The sequence below is a fragment of the Antedon bifida genome, chromosome 7 (genome assembly GCF_963402885.1).
Source record: "Antedon bifida chromosome 7, ecAntBifi1.1, whole genome shotgun sequence".
In the NCBI taxonomy this organism is placed as follows: Eukaryota; Metazoa; Echinodermata; class Crinoidea; order Comatulida; family Antedonidae; genus Antedon; species Antedon bifida.
This window is the reverse complement of record NC_136232.1, coordinates 11915576-11943093: the sequence shown is the minus strand read 5'-3', so window position 1 is coordinate 11943093 and position 27518 is coordinate 11915576. Positions and strand designations below refer to the sequence as shown.

Here is a 27518-nt window from a genome sequence, read left to right as displayed (position 1 = left end):
ATAATAAAAAATGTGATATTACTGTACTGTATATACAGTTGTAATTTGATTTCAGATATGATGTTTTTTGTACCTCCAATCGATCATATTATGTCCACGCCTTCAGTTGCGGTAAACGCCACGTCGTAAATGAGAATTCTCATACCACACTTGTACCGTTTGCCAATAATAATATTCCTAATGTTTTGCGTCAAATTCTATTTACGTTGTTCTATTACGTCGTTTTTAGACACATTACTCAAGGGATCACAAACACTTAAAATGAAACAAAAACGTTAAATTTAATAATAAAATCGATTTAAAATACAAATTTACAAGATTCTACTCCACGATGTACAAACAATTTAATCATGGTAATGCGTTATAAAGACACTGGTATTGAATTACAAAACATGTTATTCCTGAAAGAACAAAATTTTCATTCATAATTCTATATACATTCAATTTATATACAACATTCAATATAGACCTCTCATTCAGCTTTATCTCTGGGTTCATTTACAACAGTGCCAAGTTCCCTCTACTTTCCATTCGTAGACAGTCTTTAAGAAATGGATTCCAACACCAGACACTGTAAAACAAAAATTAAAAAAACATGACCCTTTATTTCAAATTGTGTTATAATGAACGGCTATAAATCAGATTTAAGCCAAAGTCACGATAAGCTTGATCTTTCTCCGTTATGTCACTTGACGTTTTAGTTTGCAATAAAGAGTTCTCTCGTTTTCATGAAGCACGCGCAACGCAGCTTTTGAATCTAAAAGTCATTCTAATCATTTGAGCGTGCGCAGAATGACTCGACATTACAATAAAAACTTACCACCAAAAGTGTCATTTTGAAATTCCGATTGAAACACAAGATTTGGCTCTAAATTCAAAATCTCTTCAAAGTTAGTAGCTTCGATATATTGTTCTTTTTCTTTAGCTTCCAGCCATACACTTTTCAATATTGCCGCCCACGTGGCACCAAAATCAAAGCTTTGCATGATTGCGCGTCCATCGTGTGCGAGGCCGTACAGAGTGTATGGCTCTGGTAGTAAACCAAGGAGGTTACCAACGTTAGAATCCAATCCTATTAAACAATTTAGAAAAAATGACCTAAATATAGAATGCTGTGTTAACCTTCTATGCGTCACTTATTTTACTTCCACATGCGATATTTCAATATAATTATTTATCAATAAACATGTACAGTGTATTATTGTGCGGTAGGGACGCTACCAACGACCCAAATGTACTAACAGTGGCCGTATTCACATTTACGGATACATTGTTCTTAAATACTAAGTATTGGATTCATTTAGCAAGGCAATTTTCTAATTTTAATGTTGCCACTAATCATACAGTCAATCAATATTTTCCTGTAAAAGATAATTTAAATGGTAAATTTTGATACATATTTCCATTAGCCAAAGTGTGAATAAACTATGCTTACTTCTTACAAAATTAAATAAAAAGTAAAGACACTTACCTCTCCAATGTCGGAATACATACTGCGGCAATTTGCATTCACAGTCGTAGAAGCACATTTCTTGCGAATTAGTACACTTAGATTCGCTAACACATTTCCTGTTATTTACCTCGATAAATGTCATGTTTACACAAACTCTGTCACACAAGCAGAACGAGTCTTCTTGACAAGAGAGTGGCCGACACCAATTACAACTGTTAAGAGAAGTCTTATCGCAAATTGCTAAGCATTCTGAAAGAGGTCTGTTACAGAACTCACTGCAACTACAGTTATTAGACGTAGTACAGTTACTGCTGCAGTTAGTGGAACAAAATGAATCCGTTTGGTAGCAAAATGTGTAACATCTTGCATGTGACGACGGCTGTATGTTCTGGCAGTTATCACATGCAACACTTGAAGAGGTGTTCTGGAGCGAGGCATTATTCATAACATCAACCCCGGTAACATTATTTTTTGATACATTAGAATAAATGAGACAAGTGTCAATGCATTTTAAATACTCTAAGTGCTGATTCCTAGTGGTGCATTGTGAATCTACATACCCACCGCCATCTTGAATACTAATGTTCAAATATGTATTATTCATATCGTGTAAACTCCTTCGGATCCGGTGAATGTTGTGCCTGATATCAAAAGTATTACTCCATACATTACCATGATCGGATTCACTTGTAACACTTGTAAATGAGTTTTGTTTAGTAATAAATGCTTCTCTTCTTTTTCGACTTTCATCCAACAAGGTATGGTTAAGTGGTTCTTTGTTTAATCTTCTAAATGTCGTATATGAGATACCAAACGTTACATCTGCCGGGAAGAAATCAGCATCTCTGCGCCGACGCCGGGTATGTTCCACGCACACCTTCAAAATGGTACAATTCACTTCAGAGTGACATACGCCTTGTGTTGCATCCTGAACACACTGTGCTTGGCATGAAGACATACTGCAGCTGGGCGTGTTGGCGCAGAGGTTGTTACAGATGTCCACACATTCTATATAACTCGAGCAGTTAACAGCAAGAGAATAGTTTTCAGTTGTAATATTATTAACTGTTCTGTTCATTATGTGCGAGAATAACTGTTTACAGATAACCAAGTCATCTTCACATTGTCTTTGGCATTCACTGTTATGTACTAAGTTTGTTTCGTTCGTATTTGTAGTAATAGGAGCAATACCACAGAGAGAGTGTTCGTTGATGTACGTCAAGCATTGCGACGCACAGACATAATGGCCTCTTAAACATGTTGAATGGCAGATATATGACACGTTACTACGTTGTCTGCAAACTTGCTGGCACGTGGTTAAGTTGCGATTACATTCAGACAGGCATGGGTTACCATCAGTTAAATTCAAAGTCTGATGTGAGACATTGTCTGCTGAATATGTTCTGTTGTCCATGGTAACCATTTCAACGCACTGGGTGTAATTACTGGCACAGTACACGTCATCACAATTCAAACACGATTCTGATGAATTACAACTTAAATAACAGTTACTCATAATAAGAACACAATTCAATGCATCAATTAAACAGAAATCGATCGAAACATTTCTTAACAAGACAACATCACAAGTCCCAGTGGAGTCACTGCCACATGTGTCCAAACAATTTAGATATTGACCAATACATGATGACGTTGCTTCACAAAGACCAACGCAGTTGATAACACAAGTGGAATCTAGATCTGTGTGGCAGTATTCTGTAGCTGTGGCAGAACAATTACTGCTTGTATTTGTCACCTGGAACTCTGTTGTGCAAGAGTTTCCGGAACAATTTACAGACGTCAACATCAAAGAAGCTTTTTTAAGACCAATAATTCCATAATTCTGTAGATTTGTTAAACTATAGTTTGTTAAGATGTTCGCCACGAGGTCATTGACCTCTTCCTCAGCACAGTCCGTTTCTACAATAACTGTACAACTAGTCACTGAACAATTCTGGTTGCAGTTATCTTGGCAATCATAAACTTGAGCAGCACATGTTTCATTGCAGTTAAATCCAGTTGAATTACAGTTAAATAAACATGATGTAATGCAGTTACCATCATTCCCACAATCAGTGGAACACTGCTGGGTACAAAGGGTTGCATTCACATTGCAATCTGTGTAACAACAATCGCTGAGACAACGGTTCTCATCAGCTAGGCATTCTGAGTAGCAATACTCCTTGCAGTCGGTGTTTGTAGATTCTCCACAAAGTTGGTCACAATTTAATAAACATTCCCATGATACAGTTGAACAGTTCTCGTGGCATGTTACTGGTGATCTAATACAGGTCTGACGGCAGCCATCATTCTTTGAAATACATTGTTCCGCACATTTCAACTCAACAGAACAGTTTCCAAAATAATGGCACTCAACACAGTTATTCAGCAGACACAAGTCTAAATCTTTGTCACATGTGTCTTGGCAGCATTCCTGTGTACAGTTCACCTGAAAACGCTTACAACCAGCTAAGCATGAGCTTAACTCAGTGTTACTGAATGTATTATTTAAGCAGTCAATTTCACAAGACATCATATCTTCAATACAATCTGGTACACAACCACATGTGCAGTTAGAGGGTCGTGGTTCATAATTAGAACAGTTATCAAAAGTCAGATGATTGTCTAAGTAAGTGCAGTTACAGTAATCTTCACATGTGTGAGGTGTTTCTGTGAGATAGGATGGAAGATCTCCAGTCATGAAACAACCACCCTTGTAACTGAAAAAAAACCCCAAAATATAAGTTTTTTAGCATAGCTTTAGCAATATTATAGCATAACGGTATTATTGTATTATACAATGGCTGTAGTAGTATAGCACATTCAATTTCGAAACTAGATTACATTTCAATTAATATAGATCAACTCACACATTAATTGTATTGTTAAAGAAACAAGCATACACAATGTTGTTAATCTCATCATATAGAACATTATAGGTTGACAATTTAATATCTGTAAAAAAACAAAATTCTGTAACAAACTGTACAACAAGATTCATTCATTACAATTTTTGAATAAAATTTATAAAAAAAAATGTTCTCACCATCCAATTGCTCACGTCCTGTATACTTTGACGGAACTATAATAATACAAACAAAATAACACAATAGTTGATTGCTCCAACAACAAAATCAATGTTAACTTATCTAAACAAGTTTCCTTTCAACATTAAAAACATGGAATGAACCTACCTTCAAATGTAATTTTAATAGGTACAACAGGATGAGCATGGGGTACAACATCAAATGTGTAGTCTTCCTCAAAATGGTTGTGTATCCCCCAAGAGTCATAATACACCTGTGTCATTGACATTAAGTGGTACTCTCCCTGTGGAAGGGTGTGAAGTGGGTCCAGTCTCACCATAAAGTGGAAGCCTATCACGTCATCATGGAATAAGGTTTTCACCTGTTCAAAAAACAAATTAGATTCATTTTAACTGAAGAGTAATATAAAACAAAATTGAAAAATTGTACAGTTAACTGAAAAATAGTACAGTTAATTGAAAAAATGTACATTTTATTGAAAAACTGTACAGTTAATTGAACAATTGTAGAGTCAATTAAAAAATTGTACTGTTAATTGAAAAATTGTACAGTAATTAAGTAAGGAATTACTTTGATTGTAAGGTACTCACATATAACTAAGTAGATTAGCAAAATAATACTGAGAACAAATTTGTCCATAGAAAGAAGAAGAAATACAGTAAAAATATATACAGTACACAATGCATTCTTTTTACACTTGGTGTATTCATGCTCTATTTTCAATTTAATTACACTTACATAAAACTTGATTCCAACTCTAGGGTCAGTTTCAACATTCTCTACCGCTTCAATGTGTCTATATTTAAATGGTAGTGATGGGTGATTCGTTACATTTACATACTCTATGTAACTAGGCAACATCCATAAAATGTAAACATCCCTCGCAGTCACAGTTGAATGAGCAGCATGACGGACCTCTGTAAAATATTCTAAATAATCCCTAAAAAATATAAAATATATTATTTGTTGAAACTTTGAACTATATTATATATAATATTATAATTATTCAATAATGCTAAGACAAATTATTACAAGAATGATAAACAATAAGAAACAGTAACACAATACAAAAACAAGAGAAGGTAAATAAGAGAAAGGAATGCCATCATTGGGGTCATGATTAGAAGTAAAAAACTTGTCTCAAAATGAAAACAAATTGAATTTCTTATGCTGTATAAAATGAATTGTACTTTACAATAGAAGTGTTTTTTAATGTTGTATCATACCTCTTATATTAAAGGCAGAACACATTAAAATGTTTGTATTAATAATGTAAAACAACATACCCTGGAACATAGCCACTCATTTTTGGAGATACATAAACATTCATCAAGAGTTTAACTATCCCCGTCTACAAATAAAGACATTTTATGATGAATGTAGTTTAAGTTCAGATTATTAATAATCAGATCGATCAACAAAAAACATTTCAATATCAAAGACAGTATAAATGTGATGATGTAAAGTTTGCAATAAACCATGTATGCAGTTCTGAAAAGAACTGTTGAGTTCGAACAATATGTACTATATATACTGTATAAGTGTACATACCTATTTATAAAGATATTTTATTATGAATGTAGTTTAAATTCAAGTTACCAATAATCAGATCGATCAACATACAACATTTCAATATCAAAGACAGAATAAATACATAAAGTTTAAGTTTTTGATGTCAATTTAATAATTGCATGTTGTAATTTTAATTGTATTTGAAAATGTATTTTTCTTGTCGATATAGATACTAAGATATATAAATGTGATGATATATAGTTTGCAGTACACCACGCATACAGTTCTGAAAAGAACTGTTGAGTTTGATCAAAATGCTTCAATCGGCCTCAGGAGTGAAAGTATAAATGTACATACCTCTATTTTATAGGGTGCTAACGGTAGAAGTGTGCTTGTTTTGTACAATATGTACTATATATACTGTATTTAATGTGCATACCTCTATTTTATAAGGGGCTAACGGTAGAAGTGTACTTGTTTTGTACAATATGTACTATATATACTGTATTTAATGTGCATACCTCTATTTTATAGGGTGCTAACGGTAGAAGTGTACTTGTTTTGTTCTCTCCATGATCGTATGTTACTTGTAAGTGTAGGTATTCCTCTATACCCTTGGTAGCCAATGAATGAATAGATAAACTGAATTCAACCACAAATACATCCTGAAAATGAAATTATATATTTCTCAAATATATTAAAATTAAATATCTGTGCTGTTATCAATGAGGTGGCCTGGTATCTATATTATGATTAAATTTACAGTTTGCTTGTATTTAAATTGAATTAAATATAAATAAAATATATACGACAATGAAAAAATATAAGTAAGTATAATCCCACCTTTAACTAAAGCTCTGTCTACACTATCAAACTAGTTTGACAAAAAAAAGTGTGATGTGCCCAAATATGGTAGTGATATACTCAAATAGTAGTTATATGACATCATATGGACACATTCTTTGTCAAATAAAGTTTGATAGTGTAGACAGAGCTTTAGAAATAATTTAGATAATGTCCATACCTCAGTTTCATCATACAAGCCTGAATACCAGTCACATTGTTGCTTAGGAACAGATCCAGGTATTGGACCATACAGTAAAGCAAATTCCATCGACCCACACGAGGCATTTTCACCTAAAAGACACAACATTCACAATGTAATTTGGTTACGTAAGAAAAGAATGTATTTTATCGATACATACTTCTTTAAAAAAGAACAAAATTCAATCAAATAAATATTTATTGCCTCCAAAACATTAATAATTGATAATAGAACTATAAACAAAGAAAAAAGAAATGTAAAAAAAAAAAATAATAAAAACAAAGAAACTTTTACTTTGAAATATAAAACATGAAAAAGGGCTAAACTCTAGGATGTCAAATGAATAAGGAGTATTCAAGGGCTTACAGTAGTGGCACGCCCTAACACATTTACCAAAAGTAATTTAACATTTGACATGTCTAAAAAAGTATGTCTAAAGCTCTGTCTCACTATCAAAAAAAGTGTGATGTCATATGATGACATCATATCATGTCCATATATGGCACATCTGTCTACACTATCAAACCTCTGTCTACACTATCAAACATTATGTGAAACAAAAATATGATGTCATATCACTACCAGATTTAGGTATATCACTACCATATTTGGGCACATCACACTTTTTGACAGAGCTTTATGTACCTGTACAGAGTGTACTACAATGATCAAGGGTTGCATGATGTAGAGTGCCATTAAATTCAAATGTTCTACTATTTTCATAGTATTGCATGAATTGCTCTTCAGTCCCACACAAACAGATAGCACCCTTCAGCAGGCCTGCGTAATCATATCTTCTATCACTATGAAATATAAATACACACTATTACTGATTTGAAAGTCATCAATACATTGGTTTATTGATTGATTGATGGACTATAGCTGATTTATTGAATGAAAAAAGGAGTTTTATTGGTGGATTCTTGATAGCATGTACAGTATGTTGAGCAAGTGAGTGGCCTGGCCGAGCGGTTAAGAAAGTGGAACCATATTTGTAGCCATATATTGGCATGGGTTCAATCCCTACTTGCTTCATGGTTCTGGTGGTAGTCTTCTCGGATACGGACTATTAACCGTAGGTTCAGTGTACACATCTAGCTTATGTGCAAAGAACCTAGTACATTTTTCGAGAGACACTCGGTGTACTAGTCCGCCATTGTCACACACAGACACTACTTTACAGTAGGCTAGCTAGTAGGCCTCATAGTTCTGTCACTCAATAATCAATTTGTTGATTGTGGAACTTATGACAATGAAATTGTTTATATAGTCTATGAGAAACATTACCTGCAATGATCCAAACATAACTGCCTTGTCATCACTTGAGATAGATTATAAAAAGGTAAAGACGGGTGTATGTCTGTTATAAAACCACCAAAGTAAGACATTTTATTATGGTAACACCCAAGAAGAATTTTCTGCTCGTATAAACTGGAATTGAGAGCATTGCATTCTGGGATTGTTGGGTATGGCTGCTGTTCTCTGTTCATTGACTTGAACATTTGCTGCTTGGTGGAATCTAAAGACTTAAAAACACATTTTTTTTTGTTTTGTAATATTGTTTGATATCAGTATATAAATTAACAAATTATTTTAAAATAAACTATGTAGTTTTCTTCACAAGATACTAGTGAAGACTTACATTTTTTGAGAAATATACATATTTTAAATAGTTAAATTTCAGAAAATTAAAATAACATACCCAAAAGTATTTAATGAGTTTGATTTACATTATTTTGAAATAAACTACAGCATATAGTTTACTTCACCATATAAGTACAGGAAATGGTAAAACTTGTCAACACTATTGACGAATATACAGTACATATATTTTGAAATATTTAAATTTCAGAAAATTAAAATAACATACCCGTGGAGTATTTAATGAGTTTGCTTTACTGTGTATATCAGGGAAATAGGCAAAAAAGAACTTGTGTCCTTCAATGTTGTCAGTCACTTGTGGTTCACCAAAATTAGTTTCAGGAAAATCTATTCCAGTACCCATAGAAACCATGGTAACATTTTCCAGTGTAATGCCACTCCCTAAGAAATGAATAAAAATGAAGAACCCAATGAAGTGATTTGATTTTCTTTATTGTACTTAATGTATCAATGTAGTCTTAAGTATGGATTATGGTTCCAGATTTAAGAAGTAATCAAGTAATCTTTTACCTTCTGGTAGATTTAATTTAAAAGTCATACTGCACTTAATCTTTGGTATAACAACTTCGGCCTGAAACACAATTTTATCTTCTTCTCGTACATTCACCATGACTTCATTTTGAGCCGTAGAAGAAGAGAAAACCTCAAAATTGATTGGGCTAGACTGACCACTTGATGGTAACATTTTAAAGCGGACACTTGGGGCTGGAGCGAATAATGGGAATCGGATTGTATCATTCATGTCTTTCATGTCATACAGTCGTGATTTAATGTTGAATGGCGTGTCGTACGGCTTTGAAGAACGGTAGTTCATTGTTGCCTACAAAAAGAATATTTCATTACAGGTAAATTTTGGTCCTCACAATCTAGACATCTTATTCTGATCATTCAGTTAAAAATAATAATAATAGTTCATTCTTATATAGCGCATATAAGCAAGTTCTCAATGCGCTGTACATAAATTAAAATAGACGAGAAGTGGCAATAATTTAAATTAATGAAAAACTTGTTTGAAAAGGAAAGACATCAACTGGGTCTTGAAAGAGTTTAGAGTAGTACACTGTCTGATTGAAATTGGTAAGGAATTCCAGAGTTGGAGTTGCTAAATATGTAGATGTCCTAGTCTTAGGAACTACCAAAGAACTTATAACACAAGAATCTCCTGTTCTTCAATTTGCATTCAAAACACAGTATCGGAAGTACAGGGTTAAAAGTTCAAACTGGGCGACGCCATTTCACAGCATGGAGCAGCGCCCCCTCCAAACTAGGAAGTCAATTGCTCTATCCCCCTAGAGTATTAGCAGATCCCCTCTATGATTTTGACTTTCTAATTTGATGCGGGCGCCCTACTCCATGGCTCACAATGGCGCCACCCATTAGCTCTATTCTATCCCACAATGCCTTTCGAAATTGTTACGCGCTTCGGACGAACAGGACATTCTTGTGTTATAAGTTCTTTGGAACTACTAGCAGACATTTGCCACCTGATCTAAGACATCTAGTAGGCTGATAAATATGCACAAGCTTAGGCACCAAATTGTGCTGTGCCTTGTATTTATTTTTATTTATCTATTTAATCACACTCTTGTTTAAATGACAAGACCAGCCAATTCTGGCTTAGTATGAGTACACAAATATATATGCAAGGAGTCTTACCTCAGCTTGCCAAGTTTGCCCCGCTTTGCACTGTAAAACGTTCGCAGTTTACTACATGATCAAAACGATGAACATAAAGCTGAAATTCGTTATCACTTATTTGTGTTAATCGTGGTTTCCTCACATTACCAAGGTAACCATCTGTAGGGATGTGACCCATTGTGTCAGCATCTGGTAGAAGGTCAGACTTGAGGTCACTGTGTAACGTTATGTACAGATCAAATGCATTACCTGAAATGAAAATATTTTATTTAAATCAACTGAATTCGTTTGCAATCTATTCAATTCACTATTTAGGCCAACTAACCAGTATATTTTTGACTGTGGAATACAGTCAGTCCAAACACCAGTATATCACCAGCAGTACGTCCCACAGCAGTACAGGTGGATTCAGCATTCAATGCAAATCCAGAATAGCATAAACACCTGGAATGGAATAGATATACATTTTTATGCAAAAGACTTAAACGAAGACATATTTGCAGGTTTGCAGAATACATTTTAACTCTGTGTATACTATCAAACTAGTTTGACAAAAAAAAGTGTGATGTGCACAAATATGGTAGGGATATGACATCACCTGTGTCAATATATTTTTTGTCACATAAGGTTTGATAGTGCAGAGAGAGGTTTAGATAAATTATTGTATTAGAAGTAAGTGGTGAAGGATCAGTACCTATGAGTATCACAATTATCCATATCAGAAGTGTCTGTGACACACACACGCCCTGTATCACATGGCTCACCATCTTCACAGCATGTGTTCTCAACACAAGTGTAACCTGTTGTGTTCTGTACTTGCTCAACCTGCCACTTATAATCAAGGATCTGGAAATCAAATAGTAAAGATTAAAAACAGCCATGGAGGACCCCAATGCTGGTTAGTTACATTGGGCTGCTCATTCTCTGGGGCCACTTAGGCTCTGGGGTCTCTGGGTTTAGCTAGTGAGTGCTCATAGCCGTTAAGCCACTGTATGAACATTTTTTTTAAATTTTAAAACACAAAAAAATGTAGGTGACAGTTTTTGAGCACAGTATAATAGTGAACTTCAGTAGCATTTTTATCTGCATATAGCCTTTACCTCAACTCTAAGTATCAGTCTGGGTTCAACGACCTTTAATTCAACATTCTTGTCAATCAATGTCAAAAGTTGTCCGTCATAATCACTGTAGTACACCACAGATACCGTGAAGGGGATGATGTCATCTTGCTTCCAGAGTGGGTCATCCTTTAAAGTAAATATGAACTGTAACAGGAGATAATCTTCAGGTGATGCTATATTATCTGCTTGGTTTACTAGAACACCTAAAACAAAAACAGTCAACAAATGTTTAAAAGAACTTTATGGTGTAACGGTATTAAGGGATTTCGGACTAGTACGAGAAAACAACAGTCTGAGGCCTGTCTGTACTATGTTGCTTGAAGCAAGATGCTTCACTCTCATTGCCTCATCCTTTGGATGGGATGTAAAGCCATTGGTCTTGTGTCTGTATATACATTGCTCACAGTGCACAATGAAGAACTTGTATACCATTCGATTTTTTTTTTATTTCCAAATATTTGGGCACATCACACTTTTTTGTCAAACTAGTTTGATAGTGTGGTCAGAGCTTAATACTCTAAAATTAAACTCCTAATCTGTTTACCTGGTACAAATGAAATTCCCTTGTCTGTGAATTCTGCTGTGTCGTACTGTTCATCGGGATAGAGAATGTGGAATTCATTATCATACGGATTGTGACGCCGATCCAGAAAAAGAGTTGCTGTGTCGTTTCTTACGTAGATCCTGTCCGTCAACAACATCACCGCCATCGCTGGTGTGAAAGAGAAAATGTTATCCCCACTGATGCTGTAATTAGCAACATTTAATGTGATTTCAGGAACCCACAGATGTGCACGAATGTCAACATAGTCACCAATGGAGAAAGTGTTGGGTATGCCATCATACTCATCATTTTGATACATATAAGCATAAGCAGTAGTGAATTCTAGTTTTGCAGTGATGTTTGGTGCATAGATATGGCAGATGTCTGAGGAATTGATTGGACCATACAGACGACCAGAAAAGTCTACAACACAGCTATCATACCATAGAATTCCTCTTCCAATGATGATACTGTTGGCAACGAAATCAACATCATCTCGGAGAGCTAAAGAGAACGTTCCTTCAAAGGAAGCGCCTTCTACATCCACTGGAAGGAATCCTAAATGGAAATGTCTGACATCATTATCGTAAGAGATTTCGCAAAGAGTTTCATCAAAGCAGGATCGGCTGGATAAAATATCAGTTGGTAAGACTTTACCACTGCCGTTTGTAATGGTAAAGTTAACAGCATCAAGGAATAGGGTCAAGTTGTATGCTGGTGAATTGGATGAATCAGTATGCTGGATCTTATAGCCAAACTTTACAAAGTCCAAACTATCAACGATGTCAACAGGATTCGGTTCAATACGTACAAATGATATCTCTAACTCGGGTTCAATAACAACAAACTCGTCGCTAAGGTAAGTTACAGCCTCGTCAATGATTGTCAAATTATAATCCCAATTATCTAAGATTAGTTGAGTTTCGTTATCTGGTGGCACAAAGCACTCACAGTCAAAGAATTCTTTTGGTACGATCTCTTTACATTGTACTGGTTTGATGTCTGGAATGGTTATATCTACATCTGAACAATTGCAGTACAAGACAAAGTTATCCAAGCTCAATTGGTCTTCATACAAAACATGAATAACATTGGTTCCATTGGAATTAGTAGAATTATACATTGTAACATTTAAAACAGTTCCAGTATTAGTGACATTCATCGTTTGGTTATTCAAAATAATTCCATGCTTTTGGTATTTATATAATCTTAAAGCGTCTTGAATGGTATGATTCGACCCATAGAATTTTTCACAAGTACAGTGTCCATCATTAACAAGATATTCTCTTGAACGTGTGACATCTTCGCAAAATGTCTGGTTGAATGTGATACATGAACTTGTAATAAGTATCATACAAATTCCAGAACAGTGACAAGACTTTGCAGTAGTCCCGTCTGTAACGGCACAATCACACAATGAAATGTCACCGTTGTAACCATCATTGGTTTTAACCCATGGCGTACTCTGGCACTCTATTATAGAGTAATTTGCAACATTTGATGACAACGGAAAACTGTCAAAATTACAGGAACAGTTTAAACTATCAGATGAACATCGACACAACCAAGCGACATTCAGCCCTTGTAGTTCATTGACCTCCAAGCATTTCGTGCTTGTAATATTCCGACATTCCTCCACCGTCTTCTTAACAGTATGATTGACATTTTGACAAGTGTAATTTCTAAAATACATCTCTCGACATTCTGATAAATAATCAAAGTTATTTTGAGAACTTGAAAATTCTGTATAAGCTCTACAATCACATGTTGAATTATCAAAGTCTGTAAAATTCTTAAGAATTGGTTGATTAAAGAAGTATTGTACATTATTCTCGCAAAAATTAACACAATTACACGAGGGAGCACCAAAGTATGCCTCCTCGATTTCATGAAACGTTGTTGTACAGTTGCAAAGGTCATTCCTATGACCCACAAGAAACATGGATTCACAGCTACAGTCGAATGGGTAGTCAAAGTCAAAATAGTGTGTAAGCGGCTTTGAGCATGTGCAGTTCTCTTCGTGCCACAATGGTGGCGGTATTGGTATATTCAAGTACATGAAAGTAGAGGAAGCATTGAGGAAAAGAGTCTCGTCACGAACATTCTCTACCTCATCAGATATCACCATGGTTACATATATTGATACTGAATCACCTCCTAACCCAAAGCCTGGAAGATTGACAGCCTTATATTTAACACCTAAAAATAAACAAATATTTATATTTTACAATATTAAAGATGTATTGTCCCTTGAAACACAAAAAATTGAAGGTCAAAATATTCTAAATTTAAATTGGCCATATCAAAGTAATATTAAAGTTATTCACTTTAAGTCGAAAATTCAAGCCAAAAGCAACAAGTTTACGTAATTATCAGGTAAATTAGTTTGATTACATTTCGTAATTCATTTCATAAACAAAGATTTCAAACCACGAGTATGCATGCTAATTAGGATTGTTTACAACTCGTCACGGTTGAGAAGGTATTTTCACACAGATCGTGAGGAATTTTTATGATTATGCATACAGAGTAGCAAAACAAGCGCGTTTCATTATGGGATATGTTTTGATCGAAAACTTTGACTGGAAGTCAAAGTTATTTTTTTAACAAAAAAACATCTGTATTTCAGTTAAATGATTTTTTTTTCGACAAATTTTTGGTGATAGTTAATAACTATTATGGTACTTCAAAATGACCCACCTTTTTTCGAAATCTGTTATTTTTTATTTTTTTGGAATTAGTCAAAGGACAATACATCTTTAAGAAATATAAAAATTTAAAGATGTATTGTCCCTTGAAACACAAAAAATGAAGGTCAAAATATTCTAAATTTAAAATGGCCATATCAAAGTAATATTAAAGTTATTCACCTTAAGTTAAAAATTTGAGCCCAAAAATACAAGTTTACGTAATTAACAGGTAAATTAATTTGATTACATTTCGTTTGGAAAATCGTAAAACGTCTGTATTTCAGTTAAATGATTTTTTTTCCGACTAATTTTTAGTGAAAGTTAATAACTATTATGATACTTCAAAATGACCCACTTTTTTTCGAAATCTTTTTTTTTATATTTTTATTTTAATTAGTCAAAGGGACAATACATCTTTGAGGAAAAAACCTACTAATTTAAAGTATAAATGGTCACGTCGTTTAACTTGAAAATTTGAATGAACTACAGGTTGTCATGAAGAGTACCTTCAGGTGCTTGGCTCTGAATGTTACATAATAATAATAATGCGAAATTTAAATAGCGCTATTATTCGTAAAGATCAGAGCGCTTTGAGTGTTTGTTGATTATTAAAATTATCTAGACTCTGAGCAGGAAATAAAACTTATTAAAATTAAGTTAACAAACTTATTCTCACCTGGTTGATAAGGGTTGTGATTATTTCCACCTGCAAAAGTGCAAATAACGCCCTCTCTTGTAGTTTTAATTGAAGTGTTTGTTGATTATTAAAATTATCTAGACTCTGAGCAGGAAATAAAACTTATTAAAATTAAGTTAACAAACTTATTCTCACCTGGTTGATAAGGGTTGTGATTATTTCCACCTGCAAAAGTGCAAATAACGCCCTCTCTTGTAGTTTTAATTGAAGTATGAACAACTTGAGCCATTCCTAGTTCAACTATTGTCTCTTCGAAGCAGAAATCTGGAATTTCATAAAATCTTTCATCTTCTGTTAGATTCTGATGATCTGATGATGATAGATTCTGATAAAGTTGTTCATCAGAAGGTTTGACGGGTTTTGCTAGCAATGATTTGTTAGCAAACAACGAGGAGCAAACCTGATATGGCTTCTTGGATGCATTGTAGTGTCCTTCCAATATGGCCGTTAGATTTAAACCTTCCAACGGATCTTCAATATCTTGAATATCTAGATTAAGAATTGATTGGAAATAATTATATAATGATTTGATGTTTTTATCTCTGTTAAAATTTCACACATTTCACCTCTGTATGGTTTTAATTGTTGAGTGATTGAATACAGCATAAGTCATCATCATCTGATGTAGGCCTACTAAACGGAAAAAAATGTGACATATGATTCAATACCTTCCCAAAAAGGCCACATTAGTTATCAATTTCTGAATAAAATTTCATAACATGCTTTCATACAAAATATCATTTTTAGCATGTTTAATGACAATAAATATTACACTGTATCGTTAAAACACTAGTTAAGTAAAGTAAGTAATAAAGGTCTATCTACACTATCAAAGTTTAACAAAAAAAGTGTGTTGTGCCCAAATATATGACATCATTGTGTCCATATATGGGCACATCACATTTTTTTGTCACATAAAGTTTGATAGTGTAGAAAGAGCTTAAAGCTATGTCTACACTATCAAACTAGTTTGACACAAAAAGTGTTATGTGCCCAAATATGGTAGTAATATGCTCCAATATAATAGTGTTATGACATCATCATGTCTATATATGGGCACATCACATTTTTTTGTCACATAAAGTTTGATAAGATTACCATCATCTTCAGTTTCCTTTAAACAGGCACAACTCCAGTTGCCAATATAATCGTCAAGGTGAAGTTTAGTGACGTTTATACTCTCACTTTCGTTGTGATGGTGAGGAACCCCAGAAAAACTGCACTCGGTAAATAGAGCATTTTGACAGAAAGTGGTAGAGAATTCCAGACATAATTCTTCCTCTGTCCGATGAACTGTGCAGTTGGAGTTCCAGATGGATGAATTGCTAATAGATGAATGGTTAAATGCTGTACTGTTGTTATTCATAGTACTGTTTGATATATTGCAGGCCATCTGATGGAAGTGTAATGTTGGACTTTGTAGATAGTTGGTCACATTTTCGTTTTGGAAACACATTTCTTTTGATAAATTCCGACATTTGCTGTAAACATCTGGTGAATAATCACAATTTGTTATCTGGCTTTCTCCGGTGTCTAAATCTGTTGAGTTGGTACACATTTGGTCAGTTTTCAATTCACAAGAAAATTTCGATATGAACCAGCTGGCATCAAAAGACACATTTCCAGCTCCATAACAAAAGCATGGTTTCATCACAGCATAGCAACCATTATCAAAAAAAGTTTCTTCGATCGGTAAAACCTCTGGAATCTCTTTTTGTATTTGTAAAACTTCCCAAATCTTTCGTGTTACATTTCGTTTAGGTAGGAATATCTCCATAGTCAAATTGCTGGATATTGGAGGCAGAGGTATGATGAGTTTGTACGTAACTTGCTCATGAATTGCAACCAATTTGTCAGGAGTATCACGAAGAGAAGTTCCGATGAAGCTGAGGGTTGCATTACGAATGTTGATGACATTTTCACTTACTGTCGTGTAAGGGTAGTACCGCCCCCACTGGTAGAAACTTGACATTTCGTATTCAACTTCAGCTTGTAAACAAATACCTGCAAAATATTTTTAAAACATATCTTTAAAATCTGCCTAACTATGCAAAACAGAGAGAACATATGGCTTATTCATCCTGTTAGTGCAATACCCGCTGCTTACTTGGGCTCGAATCTAACTCTTTCATAAGCTTAAGCTCAGTGATCTAGAAATATGAAAGCCAGGTTCTTGATCTGGAGGTTGTGGGTTCAAGTCCCACCCGGAAAATTCTCATATACTAATAGTATAATGTTTAAAATACGTCATATGACATACTCATACAATTTCTAATAATATTAATGGTAGTCTTATATAGCACCTAATACAATGTTCTAAGCACTTTACACACAAAAATTATCCATAATATAATATACATAAAATATCTCTTAGCTTTTTTCATAACATGTCAACATATTTTAAGCTTACCTTCCATAAGTTTAGTTGTTATCTGCACAAGAAAGGTTCCTTCAATGACTTCCTCCAGATCTAGTTTATAAAGGTACAACAACATAATCTCATCATTTTCATGTTCAAAGCCGGGTTCGAATATTTGACCTCTGAATGGAACTCTTGAATATTCATAAGGTAGGAAGTGTTTGTTTATGACCATATACGGTAGATGGATGGTAACATTTATGTGATGGGCTGGTGACTGTGATACTGACGAGTGATTCACTTTTATATAATACTGGAAGATTTCACCTAGTACAAAAAAGTAAAAATCATTTTCATTCATTTATTTTTTCAACAAGAAACGTCCAGGATCAAAGAGCCAATGAAGCTCTATGGCTCACAAGCTAGAAATCCCAGCTTACAAATTTCAACATTACATACAATTTATAAAAACAAAGATGACTTAAATCTATATAAAAAGTTACAGATTTATTTATTTATTTTTATTTATTCAACTTCTCACTAACTCTGTTAGTGAAGTATCTGGACCAACAGGTGGTAAACACCTCTATAAAACGGTCCAGTCCAATTGCACAGTGGCTGTGTGTGACAGTGGCTGTGTTTGTGTGGACTAGTACACCGGGGTAACCCCCTACTCGTCTCAAAAGATTTACTAGGTTCTTTAAAGTGCACATGAGCCAGATGTGTACACTGGACCTACGGTTTATAGTCCTTATCCGAGAAGACTCGTTCTACCACCAGAACCATGGAGCGAGTGAGCCTCGAACCCTTGCCGATGTTATGGCTACAAATTTCAACATTACATACAATTTATAAAAACAAAGATGACTTAAATCTATATAAAAAGTTACAGATTTATTTATTTATTTTTATTTATTCAACTTCTCACTAACTCTGTTAGTGGAGTATCTGGACCAACAGGTGGTAAACACCTCTATAAAACGGTCCAGTCCAATTGCACAGTGGCTGTGTGTGACAGTGGCTGTGTTTGTGTGGACTAGTACACCGGGGTAACCCCCTACTCGTCTCAAAAGATTTACTAGGTTCTTTAAAGTGCACATGAGCCAGATGTGTACACTGGACCTACGGTTTATAGTCCTTATCCGAGAAGACTCGTTCTACCACCAGAACCATGGAGCGAGTGAGCCTCGAACCCTTGCCGATGTTATGGCTACGTAATTACGGTTCCACTGTCTTAACCGCTCGGCCACGACTCACTCATATTTGATACAGCATTGAAGAAATTTATTTTTATTTGTAACAATTTGGAAACAATCCCAAGAGAAAGCCTTGGGCCAATGTCCCAACACAGAAGTGGGTACCTCTTACCAGTAATAACAAAACTGAACATTTCAAAATTTGAAATATTTCATTAATATTAATTTTGTACACCTAAAACTCTTGAATATTCAAGTTATAGGAATTAAGTGTTTGATTATGACCATGTATTGTAAAAGAATGCTAACATGTACAGTATGTGAGCTGGATTAGTAATTTCAGTATACAGTATTACCTACCAGGATCTGCATTTGTACTTTCATTAGCCACTCTCAAGAACACTTGGATGTCAGGTTCTAATACTGCTATACTTTGTTGCTGTACCAAGTCTTTTCCATTTGTGTAAATCACGGTGGTCTTAAACTCATGTTCTGAATCTTTTAAAACTGTTTCTTGTTCATCCAGGAGCACAACATTAAACTCAAGAACAATGTTATCTATAAGAAAAGAAGAATATAATCAAACTAAGTATAGACTAAATATTTACCAAAGTCAATTAAACAGACTTGTATAAATAATACGGGTATAATACAGGTACATTACTTTGAAATTATGTGATATGTAGCTATATTAAGAATATTAAGGAAACTTACCACTTTCGTTTCTTAAATTATCTGCAATATTGGTTAAGTTTCCCAGTTTCTGCTTTAAGTTAGTTCTGGTAGCCATGTCCCATGATTCTTTAAAGAAATAAATTAAAAAAATACAAAATAAATGGGGTTCAATTTTCTGGGTTCTAATTAAAAAAAAAATTTTTTTTTTTTTTATTTATTTTTTTTTATATTTATTTTTTTTATTAAACTTTGTTTAATGAGGGTGACTCAAAACAGCTGGGGCTGACATGCATGAGGCCCTCAACACTTAAAAAAACGGGAACGAAAACAAATACAAAAAGACGAGAAAAGGGAAAACAAAAGGAGTAACCAACAAAAATATGATATATTGTTCTGTTCCTAAATTTATATAATTTACAAATTGTATCTTTTATTTTCAAATTCTACAATAACAATTTACCAGTGACCACGTCAAAATGATTTAATAAACTAACAAAATCCCACACACATAAATTACGTAGCATTGCTAAACGGTATCAATTACAAATACCCTCGTTTAAATTAAAAACTTTAGAATTCTTCATTACTGTCTCCGGACCACGCTTATAGAATGGACTTAATGACAACCTTAAGACACCAAAATCTATTATTGTGTCTCGGGCCAATGCTAAAAAATACCTAATTTCTGTAAATAATGATTAATTTTATGTCGTACTACTGATTCTTTTTATTATTTATTCAATATTTGATTTATTACTTTATCTGGTTACTTAGTTAATTATATTATTTTAGTTTAAAAGGGTCTTATACGTGACAAGAATAATTTATTTTTCTAGTATAGATCCTCAATATAATTCTAGTTGCTTTTTTGTCTATATTATGTAAACTTTTTCTGTATTCAAATAAATAATATTGAAATAAAAATAACCATTGACAGGAGAAAAAAAGGTCGATCAATGTCCATTCTTACCCATGACATTGCTTCCTTTCTCCAGATCATCCATATCCAGGTTTATTATATTTCCACCAATAAATATGATTCTTGAATAATAGACAGCTAACACTGCTGCTGGCATTCTGAAATCAATCTCAATCTAAAAAAAAAGATGAAATATTATTGAATGGGAGAAATAAAGTCCCTTTTTGCATAATTAAAGATTAAATCTGACTATAAAAACTACTATAATATACACAAATAAAATGAAGATAAACATAGGCCTATACTAATATTATACTCACACCAATATAAGCTCTGTCTATCAAATTTTATGTGACAACAAACTATGATGTGACCATAATGGACATGATGTCATATCACTACCATATTTAAGCATATAAATACCATATTTGGGCACATCAAACTTTGTCACATAAAGTTTGATAGTGTAGACAGAGCTTCAATGTACTACTATTTACCACTGACCTCTGTGGTTATTTCTGGTACTGTTATATTTATAATGAAGGTTGCATTCGACCCAACAGGCATCAAGTACATTAGAGGTTTTATCTCTTCTTCCACGCCATCACTTACTTCTTCCTCCTCCTCCCCCATAACAGGCATTTCAGCTGTGGCATTCCCTAACGACACAGTAGTCCTACTCATTGGTGTTGTCAATATTATCACCTCCTCCTCCTCCTCAATCAAATCACGCCCATATAAAATATACTCAATCCCGGGTGTAAACAGTTCATTACTGACACCTGCCAAATATGGAAGGACTAATGCCTTATTATCCTTGCGAAATGAAAGATACACTTTGGAGTAATGAGGCGCAACACCGTTATTGACCAGTCGAAATGTCTGCTGCCCTCTTGCAAGGACTTGAGGAGCTAACTCTGTGTAGTGTATGTGATATGTTTGATCTGTAGTAAGCATGACATCAGCGTTGCTATCACTTGTGACGTTAACATCATGAATAATTTCAACTTCAAGAGTCGAAGGAATGATAACTAAATCGGGACAGGTCACGTTCATCCAAATATCCTTGATAGAAAATTCCAGAATGTTGAATAGTTCAAAAGTATATGTGATGTCATCTTGGCAGTCTGGTTCTTGCGTGGCATTGACTGATGGAATACGTGGCACAAACGGTTGAACAGTCACGGTGCTGTTCCTGGACGCTGACAGAATTAGTTTATCTCCTGGTGGGAACTTAAAATCGGCTTTGATAGAAAATTTAAGAACATCATCGGTCACCACCGATGAAAGAACTCGAGAATACAAATAGAAATTTATTCTGCCATCGTCACGCCTAACAACGTCTTTAGTATTGAGAAATGGTGTGACCGTAAATATACACTGGACGATTATTTCTTCTCCGTAATCATTTTGTTCGACAACCCATTCAGAAGTGATATCTGGCAATCTGCTATCCCCATCATAATAACCTTCCAACTTATCTATTACAGTTTCCAAATTTATTTTATCACCATTCGTATTATAGGTTGAATTGAACATATGGTAATCTGATATCGATACAAAATGTTTTCCCGTCTTCCACCAAGGTGTGATGTTTTCAAATTTGGCCAAGTATACATCATCAACCTTTGGAACATCAATCGTCATGGTGAAACCGCGGCTGAACGCTTCGGGGTGGACCAAAACACCATGGTGAAGTATTTGTTCATGTTTCAGGATAAAATGATATTCAGAAAATGTTGGGTTATTGTATACCCAGTAACCTGGTCTTTTTATTGGTATTTCTTGAACAGCTAAAAATTTTTAAAAAATAAAAAAATTTTTTCTTAGATAAATTAACTTTTTTTCGTCCACAAAACAAGTGGAAAAAATGGTGCCTGTCTCAAATTGAACTTATTAAAAGGAGAGATAAAGAAGTTTAAAAACTTTACTTACCAAATACACGTTTTGTTTGGTTAATGAGTTTAGTATTTTGTGTTATGTTTACATAAACTTCTGAAACTAAAACTTGATTTACTTCAACATAGTTAAAAATTTCACCTAAAAATTTAAAGTTAAAACAAGATCAATTATGATATTTGTAAACAAAAAATAAATTGATTTTTTATTTATATTCATGTAAAACAGACACTCTTTTCTGAAGTTACGGTAATAAGATAAAATACATAAATACAATTCCAAGAAAATAATATCTAGTTTAAGAAATTGTGAACATTTTTAATAATCATTTAATTGACACTTGTCTCTGTAAGATCCCTGTAATAATGTCAATAATTGGTAAATATTTATATATTGCTGAATAAATGTGAATGATAAGTAGCAACACCAACCAGTGAACAAAATTGTAATATTGAAATCCTTCCAATCAATTGGTTGAATAGGTTGAATGTAGAATCCTGTAGTGTTTGCATTCATACAAGTCTTCGCATTTATGTACTTCTCGGTCTTACGTAAAGCTTTATATGGATTGTATGTTGGTGGCGGTGTTGTAATAATTGGTTTTATACGCATAATTACACGCACACAACCGTTCTCATCTTCCTCAATCGTACTGTCGTATGTATACTGCCGCTCATATGCTGTTTCCTCGGCCACTAAATTGAAAACAAATGATAATTAAGGTAGAAATGTTAAAGGATCATAACAATGGACATTAGATGTAAAGCTTAAAAACATTTGGTACATGTTTGAATGTAAGATATTCTGCCAAATAGTGGAGCTGTAGCTTGGTGGTTAACGTGCTTGCCTTCCAATCCCAAGGTCCGGAGTTCAATCCTGACCTAGTTCCCGGGTTGTAACTAACGCCTCTTTCAACTCCATCCCCTAAGCCTCAAATGAGACTTACTTTATAAGCACAATAAATTATAAAATAGTTTATCCATTCTGTAATTGGCGAGTTTGTGCTCGCTGTTGGATGCGTATGTAATAACAAAATTTTAAAAATATATTGTAAACATATTAATTAGTGATTAGATGGTATCCAAAAATACAAAATTCATTATGAAATGTGTTACATACTCCAAATGCTTTCCATAGACATGCCACAAAAATCTTTCTCGTATGTTTCAGGGATTGGAGCAACAGTTGGAACACTGAAGTCATACTGAGTAAAGAACAATCCGCGATCATTAATCTGGATACAATCAGTCTCGTTGACATCCGTTGGACATAGCATGTCCTGAGGGCGCTCTGCATCTGCGATCAACGCCATGAGACATGATGTTGTATCGACGTAGTAACATTCAGAAGTAGTGTTAAATGGAAGACAGTCTGACACTTTAAACTGATAGCAATAAGCTGGCTCCCAGGTTTGTTCTGGTGATCTATCATAGAACACACAATCTGAGGAAATAAAACTCAATCTAATAAATTTAATTATTTGAGTTTGAAAATAAATATTAAGTATATACAAATGTGGATGGTGGTCAAAATAAGTCTAGAAATAGACTTTAAGCATTAAGACCACCATTAACAAAATAGAAAAAAATTACAATGAGGTTACTGTACAATAATTAAATAAATAAGTAGTGGCACTGTGATGGTTGACTTGCTTTACAATCCCAGAGTCATTGGTTCAAATCCTGTTATAGTCTCATTATAGTCTCAAGATTTTCAATATAGCGTCACTACCTTATGAGACTTGGTTTAGAAGTTTCCCATCCTGCAATTGTTGAGTCATTGTTGTTGAATAGAATGTAAAAAATACAAATATCTATAACACATGTTTAAAAGAAATAATTCTAATAGAGCTTGAAGTTGAGGTAGTACATTTCTTGACTGCAAGTTTACTTTTTCACACTTATAAGCACATCATCCCTAATATTGTCATTACATTTATCTTTTTAATACAAAAAAACATTATTCGTACTTGGATCCCCCAAATGTCTATACAGTAATTACAGTATTGAAAAAGAAGAAAGAAAAGGAAGGGTCATACAAGCTATTTTAGCTTGTTAACCGACCTATTAACATCAAGCAAGTAATGTTTTCTATTTAGCTTGTTAACCGACCTATTAACATCAAGCAAGTATCTTCTAAATTGCCTATTGCTACATAATATTATTATTTACCGGAATATACAGTTTGATAGCAGTCTGGAAAGGCAGGCACCCACCAGCAATCTGGACGCTGCCATGGCTCCGTCAAGTTAACCCACATTGGTTCTGATATATCCACTTTCACATATAGCTGTGTTGAACAAAGCAAGACTTTCTTTTAGTAATTAGTTTGTATGTGTGTGATTGTTTTGCTTGTAGTCTAACGTTTATGTATTGTAGTGATTAGAGGGCCCCAGTGGAAAGCAGTGATATCACTGATATGGGTTACCCTCTTTAAAGAAGACAAATAAAAAAAACCATAATTCTAAAAATAATATGTTGGTACAAAAATGTAAGATTGGTTTCTATCAAGCATTTGAAATCACAGCACTGCTGACTCTTATGGCAGCCCCTGCATCTAGTATCTGCCTCAGACGTATATCTTTCCACTGGACGAGAGAAGCCCTTGATCAATGATAAAAATGACACCAACCAAGGTCCTGGCTTAGTTTCATTTATCATTCAGATCAATGTAAGACTAATTAACATTGCCGTTTATATATAGTAAATGAATCATACAAAATTAATTATAGTGCTGTAGTACCTTCTCTACAATGGGATCGTGAAACAGGTGGAGAATCTTCACAGCAGCTTTAGACTCTTCATCATCTACACTGTCATCAGTAGTCTGGTTGGGGAGTAATGGTAAAATACCAAGGGCTTCACTATAAAGTGTGACGCTGAAAGAATCCTCATGAAATGAACTGAATGGTAGATCAACCTGAAACAATATTGTTTGTTATTATCATAAATATTTGAGTAACATATCTCTTATTCTCAATAATCAAAATAGTGTATAGCATGGTATAAACGTAGATCTTGAGTACACCAGCAGTGAAGTCAACTGATACTAAGTATCAATGACGTGGCCATTTGTCTTCAGAAGAAAATGCTATAAGAATAGTAACAGTTCATATGCTCATAATTAGCATTTACAATACAGCATTACATTACTGATCATATTATACTGTAGCCTGCAGTCTCATTTGTATCTCTTTCTTTTTCAAAGATTCATGAGTTAAAACCATGACATTGGAATGAGTGATATCGTGATGGTCAGGATTCGAACCCTGGACCTTGAGATTGGAAGGAAAGCATTGCCAACCACCAAATTACAGCTCAATTAAAAGTGCCATGGATAGTTAATGGTTTTAAATGTATAGTGCAAAATACATGGTAATAGTCTCTATGCGCTGTTTAAAACAAGTGTAAAAAGAAAGTGTTATTGTTAAATAAACAAGGCAAAACCCTAATAAACAAATTGACCAGAAAAAAGTCTGTAGTTGACGTAGTTACAGATTTGGATCATTTGATGAAGTTTAGTATACTTTTATGTATGAAAAAATTCTTATTAAGTCTTATAAACGAAAAAACATTACCTCAAATGAGATATTGATTGCAGTATGTTCTGGCTCCACTTTGTAGACAAGTAAGCAGGTGTACTCAAGTACACTACCGCCATCCACCGCCTTTGGATAAGTGTCACCTGATATTTCATAAGTCAACTTTAATGTGGAAAAGAAAACAAACAAATTTGTGACATGGTATGTGATATCATAGAAGTATGGACGTGGTATAATAAAAACGTGCACGTAATATATAAACAATTTAAAGTCGTAATTGCACTTTACTTTTTTTCGGGTAGGCCTTCCCAGTACCGAATGAGGAGATGTACACCCCGCTGGTTTTCTGTGTGAAGAGCCCAATTTTCTGCATACCTAGTCACACAGTATATTTCACAGAGTCTTGATTGCACAGTACTGCTTATTAGGCCTACAACTTTTCACCTCTGTCAGAAAATCCATTGCAAATGCTATCACTCACACTTTTTGTTATTCACTGATTAGTTGACTGTGTAAAACAGTCCATATGCAGTAAGTGTTACTAAAGTCAGTCACAATTACCTCAGGAATAGGAGTTTCTTCAACCCAATCTTCTTCAACACTCAATAAATGTCTACTTTTAAAGCTATTTTCTTGTTTAAAATCTTTAGTTGTTTCTGAAAAGACAACAAAAGGCTGAACATTTTGAAGTACCAGTATGTTATGTTTATATTGATATTCTGAAATAAAAAAGAAAGGATCATTATTTGATCAAATAAATAAAATTAAAGCCATAAATACCTACCATTAACAGATGAAGAATACACTGTATTGATTGTTCTCAATGTTAGGAATCCAGCAAACAACACTGCAATTACTGCATCTATTCCCATGATTTATGTACCTATGTAAGATAAGAAATGTTAATAAATGTAAAATAAAGAAATATGGCCCACCCATGGCTATTTTTCAACCTACACCATTAGTATATGCTACAGGCTTGTCCTTTAATAAATAATATACTATTATTATAGGCCTATGCCTAGCTAGCTAGAAAGGCCTAGGCTAGACTAGCTAGATAGACTAGGTGTAGCCTAGTCTAAATCAAAACCTTATTAATATATGCCTAGGCCCTAGCTAGGAGGCCTGCATTATTTAATGTAATAATAATTATCGATACATTACTAGGCCTAGGCCTAATACATTACTAGGCCTAGGCCTATTAATATTATGTACAGTTCTTATTTAATATAAATAAGGCCTGACGCCCCTACCTTAACCGCTCAGCCATTTGACTCGCTGTAAATAGATACCTACCTAAGCAGTAGGCCTCTAGGCTAGGTTTATGCTTAGAATACAGTGTAGGCTCATGCCTAGCTTAGGCCTAGCCTAAGTCTAGCTAGGCTAGGCCTACTACCTAGGCTAGCTAGCTAGTCTAGAGAGTCGATGCCTTTTTAATCTCGTCACTCAGAAACATATACTACTAACTAAATAGGCCTACGCAGTATTCATTAATTGATAAAAATCAATTTATAATAATC

The 27518-nt window shown here is 34.2% G+C and overlaps 1 protein-coding gene across 1 annotated transcript; it reads right to left on the bottom strand.

Moving 5' to 3' along the window:
• Nucleotides 1-256: 256 nt before the first annotated feature.
• On the bottom strand, nt 257-26870 carry LOC144848915 (uncharacterized). Its single transcript, XM_078705866.1, has 35 exons — nt 26783-26870; nt 26560-26654; nt 26035-26160; nt 25200-25376; nt 24629-24746; nt 23577-23900; nt 22889-23152; nt 22494-22598; nt 21264-22351; nt 21063-21146; nt 20610-20733; nt 19679-19765; nt 19325-19522; nt 17820-18095; nt 16508-17413; nt 15545-15898; nt 12023-14221; nt 11458-11681; nt 11052-11203; nt 10683-10801; nt 10386-10606; nt 9193-9539; nt 8928-9147; nt 8345-8583; nt 7703-7860; nt 7037-7149; nt 6534-6677; nt 5787-5851; nt 5239-5440; nt 4648-4861; nt 4500-4535; nt 4324-4408; nt 1472-4173; nt 821-1072; nt 257-571 (listed from the first exon to the last, which is right to left on the bottom strand). The coding sequence occupies exons 1-35, from the start codon at nt 26868-26870 to the stop codon at nt 495-497; spliced, it is 12183 nt and encodes a 4060-aa protein (XP_078561992.1). The 3' UTR covers nt 257-494.
• Between the last annotated feature and the right edge of the window lie 648 nt (nt 26871-27518).